Here is an 18042-nt window from a genome sequence, read left to right as displayed (position 1 = left end):
GTACCTGCTCATGTTATGAGAAACGGTGTGCCACTTAAGGGTTAAATTGGGTTTAGAAACAGCTACATTTCATTCCAAAATAAGGGACCAGTCATGTGGCTTATTCAATAATCTGACTGATATTAAGTTTATCAGTAACTAAGTATAACTCTGTCTAGCAAGACTGGAGAGAAAACTAATTGTAACCTTGTCAAAAGAGAATCCCAACTGGAAGTGATCACATAAGCAGCAAAAAACATGCCAGGATGGCCAAATTGATGAATTGCATTGCTGCCAGTGCCATCTCAATCTGAGAAATCACTCACACCAAAAAAGAAACCAAGTTATAATTCTGACCCAAGGAATGTTCTTGAGATTTATAACTCCCCCCCCCCCCCCCCCCCCCCCCACAAAAAAAAAAAAAATAACGAGTGTAGTTCTTTCATTCACTGCAGTAATGACCGAGCTATAGTTTCAATGTTATCTGAGTGTACCTACTTCTGAATCAATTGGGAGAAAAAAGAAATCTGCACTAAACATTCAGCAATTAGTTTCTACCACTCTACAAAACTTATGTCATTCCAGAACATTTTGATTTGAATGGCCATCTACAAGCTAGCAGATATGCCTATTGTGTAGACCAAGAGTTGGAAATATTAAATTAATAAATAAAATTTAAAATTCATTCACCTGCCCTCCTGACACATGCAAACAACACAATTACAAGTTTTAAGATGTTTGGTAATTAATATATTATAATATATGCACAATATGCTCTTCCAAAGGAAACAGACATCAAATTCAGCGAACTTTATTTTAATCATATAACAACTTGCATACACGGCGCACACACACAAAACCTTAAGGGGGATAATACAACCTTGGTGAATAATAGTTATGCATCAATGTTACAATAATGACGGCAATTTAGAATGTTTGCTTAGTACAATCGTCTATGAGCTGCTAAATACTAAAAAACTGACATTTTATCAACAAATTAAAACTGTATGCCATATGGACCAGTTCCTATATATATTGGAAACATGCTAACCTTTATATAATACAACAGTAAACTGAAGCACATTTTGTTCATGTACTGTGCTGAAGATCCATAAACATACTTTTGAAGAGGAAGTGGGGTAGCACAAATTCTAGGGAAACATAGACAAGAAAAAGATTCTCTTAAACAAGCAAAGTTATTTTGTAATACATTTTAAGACTAATGTCTAGACATTGAATAATACAATACACACATACACTAATCCCTGAAGATGGTATACAGCCTCCAATCATAAGGGGAACAACAGTTCTAACTTGTTAAACAGAAGTTAGTAGTAGTAGTAAATACAGCCATGAAGAATTTAGCTGACTAAGGATTCTCATTGGAAGTGCTGCTGGAGGACTTCAGAGATTTGTGGCTCCTCTCCAATAGGGATTCAGGTTCATGATCTCGCTTCCGGGAACGTTCCTTTGAGTGTATGCTGAAACAAAAAAAATTACATAAATGCACATTCCTGAATACCAGTGTCAACAACTTTGTGTTTTTTTCTTTTTTCAGCAACAATTTCTAAACGATCACAGATCTATAGTTTCTGAAGCGCATGGGGGGAGGGGGGAAGAGAGAGAGAGAGAGAGAGAGAGAGAGAGATGAGAGAGAGAGAGAGAGAGAGAGAGAGAGAGAGAGAGCAGACACCAGCAGTTAAAAAGTGTTTTAAAGTCACCTATATAGAATGGACAACAAGCTTACAAACTAAATTCTAATCTTAGCCAGGTGTTGTGGATTTTCATCAATGAAGCCTACAGAAGTTCATGAAGGCTTGAAAGAAATTGGCATTTAGTGATAATTTGAGACTGAAACATTAAATCCTAATTCACCAATCCAAATTTGCTGAGAATCCTGATCGCCACATTCAGGACAGACAGCAAAACTAAACAAGGAACACAAGAAATGGAAGAAGAGATACAGGAAAAAGAAGTGACATGGAAGTTCAAACAAACTTACTAATTAGACACAATAAATAAAGAACAAGAAAATAAATGCAAAAATGCTAATTATAGTGGTATTGTGCCCCTTAGAACCAGTATTACTTCACAAATGCTGCTTCTCAAATATGTGCAAACAAGCCTGTTTCAGGTAATTTAATCCCACATCACCTGTAGAAGTATCACATGGAACTTTCTTTACTGCGCAGGCTGGTTCAACTCTGCCAGTTCCTGCTGCATCTTCCACGAAGTTCTAACTTTGACTGTAGTAATAACAATTAAAATTACCCATTACTCATAGATAAACACATGAAATGTTAAGTCTTCTGCTTTCTTAGTTTCCATTGTTCTTACATTTAATAATGGTAAATCATCTTTGTGACTAAGGAAAGCAATGTTGTGCAGCTATATTACTGGTACATCTGTGTGTGTCAACATGTGTACAGTTGTGCGTAGCTATTAACACTCCAATGTCCTGACCCAAGACCTGTAAAGTAAATGGAAGCTTCAAAGAAATAGTCTACCTTATATAATTCATATACCCTAAAAGCAGTTCTGCTTAAATACAAGACAGAAAGCACTATAACCTAAATGAAAGAGGCTCCCTATTGGGAAGCTACTATAGGGCTTCATTTTGATACTTTCCACAACATCTCATGATAAAGCAAAGAGAGAAGAAACTGACTGTTCTTGACCAAGCATTTAAGTATATATTAATCCAAATAAAATATAAATCAAATTTTTCCAACAAAGCTAGGAGCCTATATAGTGACAAACAGAGTGAGTGCTGTGCTACAGAAGCAACCCCAGAAGCTAAAGGACACCAAAATTATTTACCTGAACTGGAAGACACACAAGGTACAGAGAAATACACCTTGATAATAAGTTGAAGAAGGTTGACCATGTTGAATACATCAAAAGGTGACGGATAATCGTAGATCGGAAAAGCATTGTTGAGGAGTTGGGCAATAAATGGCATCCAATCAGCTAGGGAAATTAGTCTGAATGCACATAATTTTGTGTGCTCACTGCTATTACCTGTCAGCAAGAGGGGCAGCTGCTGGTTAAATTAGCTGAAGTCATTTCTACTGTTAAGGTATGATTTTTCGTGAAGATTACCGAGAGAAGCTTGACTATTAAATAAGACAAGCTAAAAGTGCTGTAACACCATTAATCAGGTAAGAAAATAAGCTGTACTACAGAAACAATTCTGCAATACAGTAGTTAATATATGGCTTTGTAAGATTCATTTTTGAATAATGCACTCCGAAGGCTGTGTGTTCAATACTTTGCTAATGTGTGGAGAGAATGAATGAACTACGGGCACATCCTCTAAAAAATTTATGGCTTTTTGTGAACAATTACAGTGGCCACAAACACAAAGATTGTAGTGAGCACAAAAATTTTTCTTTATGGTTGTTGACTGTACACCTGTCTTGACTATTGTTTTACTGCTGTAATTCTACAACAGTTTATTTCCACTGCAACTTTTGCTTAACTCAATACCTCCCACTCCTCTTTGACTATTCTAGCAATTTTTTCTGCTTTATGTATATATTATAATGATGTGAATTGCCTGGAAACTTACCTTGAAATTGTGTTTTGTTAACCAGAAACAGCAATCATTCAGTCAATGGTGACAGGCAAGCAGTCAAGTAACACTTTGCAAAATGATTTTACCAAGTGATGTTGGGGTGAGGGTAGCAAAGGGGGGGGGGGGGGGCGGGGATTCTGCAAGCAGGGCAAAAAACAGCCAGAATTATGTTGGCAATTACACTGCACTCAAGCCATAAATGATACTTCATACACATAACGAACTACATAAATGTTCAGGAGATACTCTAGAGGAAAAAAACAAGGATAATGCAAAATACTTGACTTACAATTAATATATAGATACAAACATTGACCAAGAGAGTAATGTATAGCCAATAATCATGCAGGTCATGCAACGACCATAGCTTCATAACTAGTGTCACCTGTCACCAACAAAAGCAGTTTTAACCTGAACTACTTATCAGCTGCTACCATTAGCATTTCTAAGAAGAAAAATCCTCTCATGGTAGTTACCCATTGCACCCAATGGGTTGTTACAGCATTAAAATGAATGGAAAACAAACAAAACAATATGCACACAAACATAATGAATCACTAAGTTGTGTTTCATATCAGCAAGTTAGGCTTATAAAATAAACGAAGAAAGTTGGCTGCAATTTTCTTAAGACATGGATGAAAGGAAGACATTACAAACCCTTTATATCTACAATACATCTATGAACTTACAAGTAGACAGAGAGATGAGAGCAACGAGAGACTAGCTTAGGATCCCTGTTTTTGGTAATCAGACTGTGCCCAATTTTTTGAATTTTCAGTTCCCCATTCACGAAATTATTGTGAAAGTCCACAAAATACCCACCTTGGCAACTGTAACTTTTTCTCACTGGGTACCCCATGATTTTAGCAACAAATTTCTTGTGTGGAAATACGGTGGGGTCTCTCCATTGACCTTTTACATTTGATGCATCATTCATTTTTTACCAACTTATCCTGGAAACTTTAGGACAAATTTACCTCAAACTGCAGGTTGTTCTTGTACTCCTTGGAAACAACGGACATAACCTTTCTACCAGATTATATCAGCTTAACATTTACTTGTGCAAGGCTGTCAATACTGTTTCACTGCTTATTGATTTCTGGTACAAAGTAGAGGACCCAGACTATCACTGTAACATATCTGTGCAGTACAGTTTTAATGCTGTTCAAACATTTAAGAAATTATATTTCACAGTTGCCTACAGTCAGTATTCACCAAATGTGGCAACCATTTTGCACAATTCCTTCTTGTAGTTATATATTAATATAAAATGGTACAAATACATTTGAATTTAGCAGGTCATTTCTTAAATTGTTAAAAGGTCGGGTGTGCTCGCCTTATAATGGGTCACAGGCTAAGGATTAATTGCTCTTGGTGGTAAAATATCTAAAATAGAAACTCAAGAGAGCATTACTTCAAATCAATCACAGTGAAATGCCGAAACACCACTGCTTCAGATACTCATATCCAAAAATATTATGCAGGGTAAAGTAACCCGGATTTTTCCAGGATTTCTGGTTAAAAATACACTTTCTCCCAGACGAAAATACACTTTTTCCATGTCAAGTAACAGTATACTTTTCCTCGGAACTGTGAAACTTATCAATCCTTTTAATGGTTGTGATTTATACACCGGCGTAGAGTTTCCTGGCACTTAGAAAATGAAACTCAGGGGAGAAAACACGTTTTGGAAAGATGTCCGATGTGCAGCAACATGTACACTGCATATTTTCATATTACAAAAGTATAAATTCGAATTCCACCAAACACCACATGTTACTTTCCCAAGGATTGAAATCGAGACTGCGATGTGGTTTTGTAAGCCAGTTGTAGCTCGTGTCACGCGATCTCGCCAGCCAATGACAGCGGATATTCAGAGCAAAGGACACGTGATGTAGACAGCCAATAGCAACATCACAGTTAAGTAGTGTGAACACACAAATAGGAAAATGTAATGGTTTAAATTGATACATCGAGTGTCGCTACAACAAAAGAAAGCTTTTACGTATAGTATTGGTCTCTAAGATTAATAAGCTGCAAGAGAAGCTAAGCTTTCACACATGATGTCGATCTTTTCTGTGCGTGTTACACTTAAGACACATCACAAAAATGCGCCAGTAAAAATTTTGACAACGACATAAATGTCTGATCTTCTGGGCTCGAAAATATTCTAAATGGTCGTCCTCAAAGATTTGATTTTTGAATGAGAGTCAAACGCTCTGTGATTTAAGAAATTCATCAGACATTCGCGCACAGAGTTCATCTTGTGTAAAAGGAAATTTACTTTACTTGAAAGGTATGCTTTTTTAACAACAATTTGGAATATTTTCCCGCGACCTGTTAGAAATAGATTCGTTTCAGCAGTTGCGCCAGATGACAGGCGTCGCCGCGCTTGCGCGGCTACGATGATGCAGGAAGCACGTACGTTCGCACGTATAAAACATTGAAAGATCTTACGTTATGTCATAATATAAACAGGACATTCGAGGATACACCAAGAGCTTGGGAATTTTGTGAACAATACTAATATGCATAAATCGGCTTAAAGTGCACATTCGTATGTCCAGATTCAGATGTAAATTTTCTTGGAGTACCACTACAGTATTATCTCATGTTAGGTTCTTTATTATGGCATAATAACCATACATGCTAGAAGATGAAAATGTGAACTTACAAGTGCAGCTAACAGTTGAAACTAGCCAATGGTGTGGAATTAAACACTTCGTTTCAAATAAATTGCCTGCCTCAGCAGGAAAGATCAATGAAAGTCAAATTTCTTTAACAAATCGACAAAAATAACTTCATTGTTCTGCAAGGCGATGAACGCTTCCCTGTCAGAAAGGTGGAAACAAAATAAAATCTGAAACTAATAACATATTTTAGCCTTCCGTAATTATGTGAATGTATTTTAGTTCACTTGACAGCTCCTGGCCACAGAAATCCGTTTTCTTTTCATCTGACGTGAGAGAAATAAACGAAGAGGAAACCGCAAAATCTCTTAACGTAAACGCAGGTCACATGGAGACTACCACCTCCCACTACAACTCAGACTGATCTGTGCACCAGGTTCAGATCTACAATATTTCCGAACCGGGGCAATATTAGATAGTGGTGCTCCCTCTCCCTCGAGTGTTTGAGGTAGGACGTCAAATATTTAAAAAACAGATTTTTCAAAAATATCTTCATTTTGTAGCGCACGCCTTTCTGAAGAGTCTGATACATAAAAGATATATGTTGAAGGGAACTTAAGACATGTTATTTGGTCTCAAGTGTGCTGAAGTGCAGTGCCACGCCTCTTCACAAAGCATTCTTCCATCACATGTCTCTGTATTTTGCTCTGTGGAATTCAAACGTGTAATATTTTGTAATGGGTGCCATCAAACTACATTCAGGCCAGTGGAAATTAAAATGTCCTGTGGTGCCTCTCCTGCTCCCAGTCAGCCGGTTTGGCGTCCCGACCCTCTGCAAAAAATCTCCAGAACAAGAACGCTTCAGAAAACTTGCAGTCTTTAGTGCCTATTAGCTAATAACTTGCTGTTTTGTGTGGCATAAAATTAAATATAGGATACATAAAACGAGTAAAGACACAGCTTTATATGGCATACTTTCCTTTTTGGGAAAGAATCTATTACCCGATCAAAGTTCGTTAACATTTTGCTACATGAAAAAATGAAATGTTTTTATCTAATACTAGAAAAGCTGTTGTTAATAAAAATAGTACCAAGACTGGTGTGGTTTCTCAATCTGATTATGTGTATTTTGTCAGTCTGCTAGATAAAACAAAACAAGCCTGTAGTATTTTACTTTCAAGGATTCTATCACATTTGTAATAATAACATCATTATTAATTATATTATGCAATTGTTACACACAGCAAATAAACGAGATTGTTTTGGCACAAATGGTCATTTTTATAACACGACAGAATATAATTCATGAAATACCAATATCAAATGCCTATTAGGCCCACTACAAACAAAAAGTTTTATGTTAGGAAATAGTTTCACATTTCATTCGTACTCTCTAGCTTCTGAAGCATGAGACTGAAAAGTAGTAGCACGAAATTCATATAAAAATTTAAATATTCATATGCTTCCGTAATTTGTGATTTATTTTGTGATTAACTTCACTAACCCTGCCACAATCACCGGTTTTATTACCCTGCATTTATTCTCTGGTTAGGCATTATTACGTGTTCGTACAACGCGTTTTCCGCGATACTCCCAGAACAGAACTTAGCGGCTGCTAGCCAGGGACTGTATAGTTGGCCCTTAGTGGTGTAGTGATCTGGCCAAAAATTTTCCGTCAAAATTTCATTTTCTTGGATACACGGAGAAGACAATACGTAATCTGTTAGTCGTTTATTTCCACTATGGCAGTCTGAATCAATGGAATTCGTTAGTAATTATAACAACGCTCATCATTTGCAAACCCAGTCAACCACATAAACAGCGATTGTCATTCATCCTTTTGGCTTTATTCGCTCAGCTTGTATAGACACATCCCCTTTTGTCTGCAGGAAAGTTTATTTCTAGATGCAACGGGGATTCCCCTGACAGAGACGTCACGTACACTATGCACGCACTCAGAAATCAACTGACGATTCATTCAGAAATCAACTTAGAATTTGATCAAAAATGTTCAAAAACCAACAGGGATGCATTCAAAATCATATGAGTAATCGATAGACCAACGTGTGCTGGTTCTGCTAGGTACTTTGTGAAACAAGGTCTTTTCCTCAATAATAAGAATCCTGAGGATATTTTGGTACAATATGAGACTCTTTATGACCAATATGTGCAAAAATAATGTGGGAAACATGAAATTGAACAATGTGAAATATCATCTGTTTCACACAATGTTATTCAAGTTTACTCATCAACAAGTGAAGAGAAGTATACATCAATGGTAAAGACTGTCCTTGACAATCATCATCTCAGACAAAATCAATAAAAAATAATATGACAGAGGCTGAGGTACTTTACCATGAATAAATGAAGCAAAGGAGTAAGTAATTAATTTTTAGTATTAAAGAATAACCAGCTGAACATCTAAAATGGATAGGATATGGTAACACAGGGATTGAAATAATTCTGGCATCTATGCATATCAATGAACATGAGCAGCAGCAGGGCAAAAACACACAATAAAATCACATTAAACACTGATCAACTACATTTTACTATGGTCTACAACCTTGCAAAGCATTAAGTGGAACCATTCAAAATGTTTATTCTGCAAAAAGATCTTGAGAAGTGAATCAACTGGGAGGGGGAGGGGAAGAGAATAAACAACAGAAGATGTGAGCAAAGGCAACTACCCACCCAGAGCAGAGGAGGGTTTGGGACCATCGTTTAAAACAACCTGCGCAAGCAATGACCAGTCTGACAAAGACATAGTAATTTGTCAGGTATTCCTGTGTTAGCATTATTAACACCTTCTGAAATGGGAGAATCTGCAGTAAAACTGCCAGCAAAGAGGTTGACGGCCAACAATATCTTGTTATGTTACAAAACTTGTTGCTTCCGAGGCTGAATGAGGACAGCTTCATTTTTAAAAATATGGAGCACCCCCTCAATGGAGTCACCATGTACGGGAATATCTGAATGAAACTAGACCGAGTCACTGGATTGGTCATCAAACAGCTGGCACATTAACACTTCTCCACTGGCCTCCAACACTTCTCCACTGGCCTCCAACACTTCTCCACTGGCCTCCAACACTTCTCCACTGGCCTCCAACACTTCTCCACTGGCCTCCAACACTTCTCCACTGGCCTCCAACACTTCTCCACTGGCCTCCAACACTTCTCCACTGGCCTCCAACACTTCTCCACTGGCCTCCAACACTTCTCCACTGGCCTCCAACACTTCTCCACTGGCCTCCAACACTTCTCCACTGGCCTCCAACACTTCTCCACTGGCCTCCAACACTTCTCCACTGGCCTCCAACACTTCTCCACTGGCCTCCAACACTTCTCCACTGGCCTCCAACACTTCTCCACTGGCCTCCAACACTTCTCCACTGGCCTCCAACACTTCTCCACTGGCCTCCACGGTATCAAGAGGAGTTTTGACACCCTATCTGTACTCCCGTAACATCACTGACTATGGATGTGCTTACCTGACTGTGGGAGGCATTTGAGTACTGATGCAGTATTATTCGTGTTGATGGAGGACATACTGAATATCTGTACTCTAAAACAAGAGCAGTTCATAAATGTGTGTCTGAAATTTCACAATTGTTTGTTTTAAGATTCAATATAAATACACACAGTCTTTCTGAAACACCCTTTATTTCAAGACACAGTAGTTCAGAATTTAAGAGTAACAACGCTTGCAACCTAAACACACACACATTTCTCACAAACTACGGTAGTAAAATTTTTAAATTTTACCCACTATAAACTATTTCCACACTATTCATTTGTGTTCACAGGAAGTCTTGTTTATAGAAGTGGGACTACTCATCAGATACTATCTGATGTGTCTTTACAGTTTCACCGATTATAAAACTTCTCCAACCTAGCTGAAGCAATCTTTACAAGTACTTCCTTCTCCATATATTATTACATTTAAGTATGGATGACAAATCTGTTTTCACAACATTTGAAACTACAACTAGAGTATGTTAAACTTTTTTTCATCTTCAAAAGATGTGAAATCAGGTTTCAGACATACCACAGAGTGCTATTCTAATAAAACAATTCCAGCAATATTTTACACTTTTTTTCCAACTACGCTGCCAGCCAATATTACCATAGTGTTAAAATTAAAATCTTTCACTCTTTGAAGGTCAATTCACCTTTCAACTTTATCACGTCAATAAGAATTCATTACCATTACCCACACCCCAGCACTGCTTCAGTGTAGGGATGTGTCAACCCAAGTCAGATGCAAGGCATAAATATTTTGACACAGCTGGTCAGCAAGAGTGCAACATGAACACTTGTGAGAGAGCTAAGCGAGAAATTGTAAGACAAGCACACACGAAACTGCCTTCATTGCCCTCTTAACGTTAAATAAGATGCAACAGATAGGATGCAACAACACCTATCAGTGATCTGATGGAGCAGTTAGAACTACTGACAAGCAAATTAAGCAAATATAGCAGAGCCAGAGACAGTTGACCACTTGTAATAAACTGGACCAATTAAGTTAATGTAACTGGTGTGTCTCAGCAAAACCTTCTCTCAGTTCAGGATAAATAACATGACCAGCTAGCTTAGACAGTCAATCAGTAGGATTGATGGAAAAATTTGCAAATTTGTGGTAAGGTCTTAGGGGACCAAACTCTCGGGCTTGGAGGAGGGGGGGAGCCGCACGGACCATGACAAGGCACCTCAGACGGTGCGGTTAGGATTGATGGCAAATTTCTTGTCATTTGCACTCAATTCTCTGATTATTTTATTGTTAACATTTTGTTTAAGATTTTTCCAGTATTTTCACCCCGTGATAGTCATACACAGTATGTCTGGTGTAATGATAGCGATTCCACAACCACAATTAACTGACGCTGAAGTCCAGGAATGTATCTACCACTAATGGGTAGGCCATGGGTCCTCCCACCACAGTTTCAGTTCAGGCCTCAAGATGCTTTGACCCTTCAGCTTTGTACAGGCCAGAGGGCATACCTAACCGGCAGGCCAGGATCAACATACATCACATCAGACTTCATGGCATCCAATACCATGGTGGTCCTGAAGGGACAATTCGGGCAATGACCAGAGAGGGACCGAGCATTCTCAGGGTGGCATGTGAATCAGTTATACATGCACCTCAGTCACACCTTTGATCTGCCCCATGAAAAGTGCCTTTGAATTGGCATGTGGACATCTGCCAGGCCGGCAGTCAGCTGTCGATGCTGACTGACAGTGATCTCTAGCAACACAGTCTACCACTGACGATAGCAGATTGTACTACAGCCTTCATAGCAACTGGGCGACTGAGGCTACAGCAATGAGGTGTACATTGAACAATAAAGTGAGTAATAACTAATCTTCTTTTATTAGCATGGAGCAATGTCCAACTGTTTGCTGGCAAATAAGCTGATAAAACAGTAAGATTTCCAGTGCAGAAATGGGTGACTCCTAGACCATAAAGCTAATTGAAATCCCACTGAATATGTAATTTCATGTATATTGAAACACCATTTTGTACTGAGAGGTATGAGAAAGCTCAAAAGAATGGTGACAGTATTGCTCCTATATAACTGTACCGAGTTAACTGTCAAACGATAGTTCAGGTGCCAATCTCAATTACAATCAATGGTACTCTCAGCACCAGTAACACTCTGCATGGAATGTATGTTAAATGCATTTATCATAATGTCATCTGATCTACAGGTGACCATCTGGGCAAATATAAGAAGTCACTACACTAACTAGTACTTGCTATCCCCCACCCCACTCCCTTGAAGTGAACAGTAAGAACTGATTGCATTATGTAATTCACAAGCGTCTACAGAAACTTCTCAATGACTTGGGGAACATACAAGTTTAGAGGGAACCAGGGAGCAGGTTTCCAAATTTCATACAATTTTGTGGAGCTTGAGATGGTAACTGTGTGCCTGTGCCACTGGCAGTAACATTTCCAAAACACTCCCAACCTGGTCTCCCAGATAAGCTGTTTTGTCCACAGTTCATTTTTTCTCAACATGCTACCAATCTTTAATTGAGACATATTAGCTGTAACTTCCTTGTTGAACAAGAGAAATACATCATTTTCTTTTACCTTGAATAACATATTTTCTGTGTGTGTGTGTGTGTGTGTGTGTGTGTGTGTGTGTGTGTGTGAGCGTGTGCACATACGCGTGCAACAGCAACATGTGCCGACTGAAGAAATTTGCTTTTGGAAAGATATCTTTTCAACTGATGAAGTGGGCTGCTTCAGCAGGGGCAAAGGCAGGCAGACAGATTTGTTGAGGTCACCAGACAAAATATTAACCACCTCCTCCAACTTTGAAGAGCTGTGTATGGACTGTCACTGAATGCAGCTAACTAGATTCCAAGTGATCACAAATGGAACTGCTAGCACAGTCTGTTAGCTCATTACAGACTACTGTATATGGTGGCACATACACCGTCTCAATAGGCCCAACAATGAAGAAACAGCACAGTAGCTGAGTGGAAGATAATAGTAGGGTCTGACTGCCACAATTTTTCCTCTTTTCAAATGATGCACGGTATCTACTGCACCAACAACCCAATGTAGCACTTAAGCCATGTGATGAAGATGATAAGTTCTTAGGTGTTTCATGATGTTTCTCCTACCACCATTTGGGCTTTATACATTAAGGCTAATGCAAACATTAGGCAGGATGTGTATTTTAATATTCTCAGCAAACAAGTAGTTTCCTTTTCTTCTCCATTTAAATGATAAGTATGCTGTGGACAATCCCATCTTTCATGCTGACAACAGCTACATCCGCAAAACTGCTTGCAGATTTCTTAATCTGACAAATAATCGCTTTCTCTATTGCCCTTTGACTGGTTGCTATTTCACCTTACCTTAATCTCACAGAGCATGTCTGTTACTATCTGAAACGCAAGTGAAATATAGGACTCAACATCCACACATTTTGGTAGCTCTCCAGGACAATCATCAAAGTGAATTCAGTTACATGTTACGCACATGAAGAAATTTGTGGACACTCCACCTCACGTAACTGAGGCCATTATCAAGACTAGAGGTGATGTTTACATGATATTAGCATAGTCTCTCCTGGGAGTGACTAATTTGATATATACGCATATGTATTCCGTCAGCTCTGAAGGGTTTGTCCTAAACCATAGCAATGCCCTCTCCTGCTTATTTGCCTATACACTTCTCAGTGAAAATTATGGCAATATGTTAATCATTTATATGATACTCTTAAGCGATGCGTTTTACTACAGCCTTACTAGTTATCATGTAACAATGATATGTATTATAAAAAAAATCAATCATGAGATAATATATCAACATGACAGAAACAATCCTTCGTCAAACAGTAGAAAAATTTAGTCTAGCAGAGTCCATTAGCATACATTGCCAAAGACACCTTGTATATTACAGCAGCTAACCAAGGTGCCATCTACATGCTTAAATTTTCGAAACTGATTATTCATTAATGTACTGCAACATATCCAAATATATCACTGGGTATTGGTAACCTGTGGCATATGAAATGTATCCTCACAAAAACAAAGTGCATGCATGAAAGATGACATAGTAAAAGCATGCATTTGTAGTCATATGAATTAGACTTTGAGCAGTAACTGGATGAAGGTTACAAAATTTTCCATTTTTGCTTGTTAAATATTTAAGTTTTATTTTGGGCTGCTCTTTCATTTGTATGATAAAGATATGAGCAAAATTTCTTTGTCATGTTTTATTGCTTTACAGATTATGTGGGACACGGAGACACTGACAAAAAAAGTCATAGACAATGCTGTAATGCACACCACTTTACAGACTCGTGCTTGTTTCACTTTACAGAGACGTAGGACATTGAAGAACCAAAAAAGTGAAGAATGAGCTCTGGTCCTGTTCACAACATTGTTAAAAGCAGAACAAAGACGTGTGTGTGTGTGTGTGTGTGTGTGTGTGTGTGTGACAATTATACACTGCTCAATATTGGTGCAATTAATCTTATATGGTGTTCATTATTTAAATAGTTAGTGAACTATCATTAGGCTTACAGGACTTCATACTAAAAGGCAAATTGCATTCAACCCAACTTCTGCTGGTTGTATAAGCATACTATTTGTACAGGCTGTAATTTTTAAGACACACAAAACTGCAGTGGATTTAGTTTAAGATATACATTATTATTACACCACAAAAAGAGACAATTGGTTAATGACAAACATTAGTTCTCATGACATTCTTAGAAAAAATGACTCTCTCAACAACGGGCCTTAGCAAGTGTTAAGTCATATGTAACATACTCAAGCTTAGCCTGAGCTACTTACATGGGCTTAATCGTGCAAATATTTATGTTATCAATACTTTCTGTTGTACCTGAAAAGCGAAACATCAAAAGAAATGTAAAGATAGAAATAAAATTTTGAATTACAAGGATAAATGAACAGATATTTAAATTAAAGAGTGAAAAAAATTGGTTACTTTTCCAAAGAGCTGAAGTTATCCTAACTGTTTGTTTCACATATCTTTTTGATTTTTTGCAATCTATCTTTAATAAAATAATATAAAACATCAAAAGCACCAATGCAGTTCCAGATGGAAAAAATCTACCAACCTCAAATAGAAATATCTCACTTCATGACTTCCTCATTACATATATCCGCAATTATTGTACCCTTAACCGTATTTTGTCAACGAGACATTGTATCAAGACAGTACAATATTGGATAGAAGTGATTAATGTTGAACTCTTGAGACAACTTCTCTGCAACATATACTATGAGATGGGCTCTGTGGGACCCGTAGTTTAAACTGAGATTTAAGGCGCAAATAAATTGAAATTTTTAATGTCGGTTACATAATATTTATTTTACAATTATTCAAATATTGTTTAAATACTCCTCGTTGATTTTGTTGCACTAAATGAAGTCTGCAGTATTTTTCATTTCATCTCACGAAATCAAATAATTCTGTGTGGTTTTTTAAACAGTAATAAACTGTAACAGAACTTGATTACATAGGAATAATATTATGTATCTCTATAAGAAGAGAATCTTCACATAAAACTAAATTCCAGGGTTTAAACTTCCACACATGAACTGCTTTTGACAGGCACAAAAAGAAAGTCTGCAAAATTTAAATTCAATGTTAGGATCTAAATATTTTTATCAGCACTTTGAACACATTTGATTTTAACCAACACTAAGTACTTTCTTGCAGAAGTAGAAAGGTCCCCATCACAATTTTCCTGAAATTCTTCCTCTGACAGATCCTCTACTAATATAACTGGTCTCTGGCTACAGTAAAACAATCTTATATTTCATCTATTTTGTTTTGAACTATATCACTATATCTTCCTCCATCCAAATAAAACAATTTCATCAAATTGAGGATTGTTAAAACTGGCCTTGGGGAGAGGGGGGGGGGGGAGTGGGGAGGGGGGGGGGGGAGTGAGAGAGAGAGAGAGAGAGAGAGAGAGAGAGAGAGAGAGAGAGAGAGAGAGAGAGAGAGAGAGACTTGACTTTAAGCATTATACGCTGTTTGACAAAGTGCAGCACCCAGAAGGCATAGCGAGCCGTCAATGTAGCTTAGTACGTGTACACACCTGCAATTCTCTGCGACAGATAGAATGGCAACCAGAGTGTATTAGTGCTGACTGTGTTTTGTGTTATTCCAGCCTTGGTAGGACACACAAGTGACATGAAAAGCTTCTGATGACGTGTGATCACTGAAGGACATGGTGAAGGACACCTCAATGCCAACCAGCATGGATTCGGAAATCATCGATTATATGAAAACCAACTCCTACTTTTCTCACACTGCATGCTGGAAGTTTGGCTCAAGGCAGTCAGATTCAGTATTTCTTGATTTCCAAAAGGCATTTGACTCAGTACACACCTATGCTTATTTGTCGAAAGTTCCAGCATATGGGGTATCAATTGAAATTTGTGACTAGACTGAGGACTTTTTAGTAGGTAGGATGCAGCATGTTCTCTTTGATGAAGGGCCATCGCCAGATGTAGAAGTAACTTTGGGTGTGTCCCAGGGAAGTATGTTGGGATCCTTGCTGTTCATGTTGTATATCAATGACCTTGCAGACAATATTAACAGTAACCCCACACTTTTTGCAGATGATGCAGTTGTCTACAAATAAGTACTGCCTGAAAGAAGCTTCATAACTTTAGTGAGGTGGCGATACGATTTCCAAGTGGTCCAAAGATTGGCAACTTGTTTTAAATGCTCAGAAACTTAAAACTGTGCACTTTACAAAATGAGAAAAACATAGTATGCTATGCCTGTTAATATCAATGAGTCACTGTCAGAAGTAACCGAGTCATACAAATACCAGGGTGTAACTGGGGGGATGTGAAATGGAATGGGAAGAAACACTAATAAAGGGCAGCATGATTGGTCACAGGTTGGTATGATTCCTGGCAGTGTCACAGAGATACTAAAGGAACTGAACTGGAAGACCAAGACAGATGTAAACTATCACAAGAAAGTCTTAATGAAGTTTCAAGATCTCACTTTAAATGATAACTCTAGGAATATACTATAATCCCTCACTTATTATTTAAATAGTGAATGTGAGAGTAAGATTAGAATGATTAGTGCCATCATTCTTCCTGCATTCCATGTGTGTATGGAATTGGAAGAAACCCCAATAACTGGTACAATGGGAGATACCTTCTGCCATGCACTTCACAGTGGTTTGCAGAGTTATATGTAGAAGTGGAGTTACTCCTCAGTCTTAGGCATACTGAGCTACAGAAAACCAAATTGTGATGAATCATTTTGTGGTAACATCAATCTTGATAAACTATCGATAGTTAATAGGAAAGATAGAAAGAAAACAGGTCGAACCAGAATATAGGAAAAATAAATAAATAAAAATACCAACTAAATGAAGTAGGGAACTGTGTACTGAAGAGTCAGACAGTAGGCAAAAGGAGGAACAGGATTGAAAGAGCCATTAAGGATGCTGCAGAAGAAACAACAGCCATGAGAAGCACAGGAGTTCGGGAATGCATGGCTGAAGATTTTAGTTTAACAACAGAGGAAAAGGATAAGGACAGAATGAGATTGTTATAAAGAGAAACCAGAAATAATGTGGAGTAATAAAGGGAATTAAGAAGGAAACTGAGATGACAAAAGTCATGGTATAGCAATATGCACATATACAAATGGCTGTAGTATCATATACAAGAGGTATAAAAGGACAGGGCATCAGTGAAGCTGTCATTTTTATTCAGGTGATTTATGTGAAAAGATTTCTGACGTGATTACAGCCACACAATGGGAACTAACAGACTTCGAATGCGGAATAGTAGTTGGAGCTAGACGATAGGGCATTCCATTTCAGAAATCCTTGCGAAATTCAATATTCCAAGATCCTAAGTGTCAAGAGTTTGTTGAAAATACCAAACTTCAGGGATTACCTCTCACCAAAGACATTGCAATGGCAGACGACCTTCACTTAATGACTGAACAGTGGCATTTGTGTAGAGTTGTCAATGCTAAGAGACAAGCAACACTGTGTGAAGTAACCATAGAAATCAATGTCGAATAGACAATGGACGTATCCATTAGGACAGTGCGGAGAAATTTGGCGTTAATGGAATATGGCAGCAGATGATCCAAGCAAATGCCTTTTCTAACAGCACAACATCACCTGCATCGTCTCTCCTGGGCTCGTGACCATATTGGTTGGGCCCTGGGCGACTGGAGAAATGGCGTCTGGTTAGATGAGACCCAGTTCCAGTTGTTGGTAGGGTTCGAGTGTGGTGCGGCCCCACATAGCCATGACCCCACATTGTCAACAAAGCACTGTACAAGCTGGTTTTGCTCCAGATGTTCCAG

General features: G+C 38.1%; 1 protein-coding gene across 3 annotated transcripts in view; it reads right to left on the bottom strand.

Moving 5' to 3' along the window:
- Window positions 1-774: 774 nt before the first annotated feature.
- Window positions 775-18042, bottom strand: part of LOC124775014 (myeloid leukemia factor) — a 129233-nt gene continuing 111965 nt past the window's right edge. For 2 of the 3 annotated variants that reach the window (XM_047249773.1, XM_047249774.1), the window contains one exon: window positions 775-1460. In XM_047249773.1, coding sequence (XP_047105729.1) covers window positions 1349-1460 — 112 coding nt within the window. In that variant the 3' untranslated portion in view covers window positions 775-1348. Of the gene's footprint in view, window positions 1461-14510; window positions 14560-18042 lie in introns of all 3 variants that reach the window. The other variant, XM_047249775.1, reaches the window with a different exon arrangement.

This window comes from Schistocerca piceifrons, chromosome 2 (assembly GCF_021461385.2).
Source record: "Schistocerca piceifrons isolate TAMUIC-IGC-003096 chromosome 2, iqSchPice1.1, whole genome shotgun sequence".
NCBI lineage: Eukaryota > Metazoa > Arthropoda > Insecta > Orthoptera > Acrididae > Schistocerca > Schistocerca piceifrons.
This window is presented reverse-complemented; position numbering and strand designations above follow the sequence as displayed.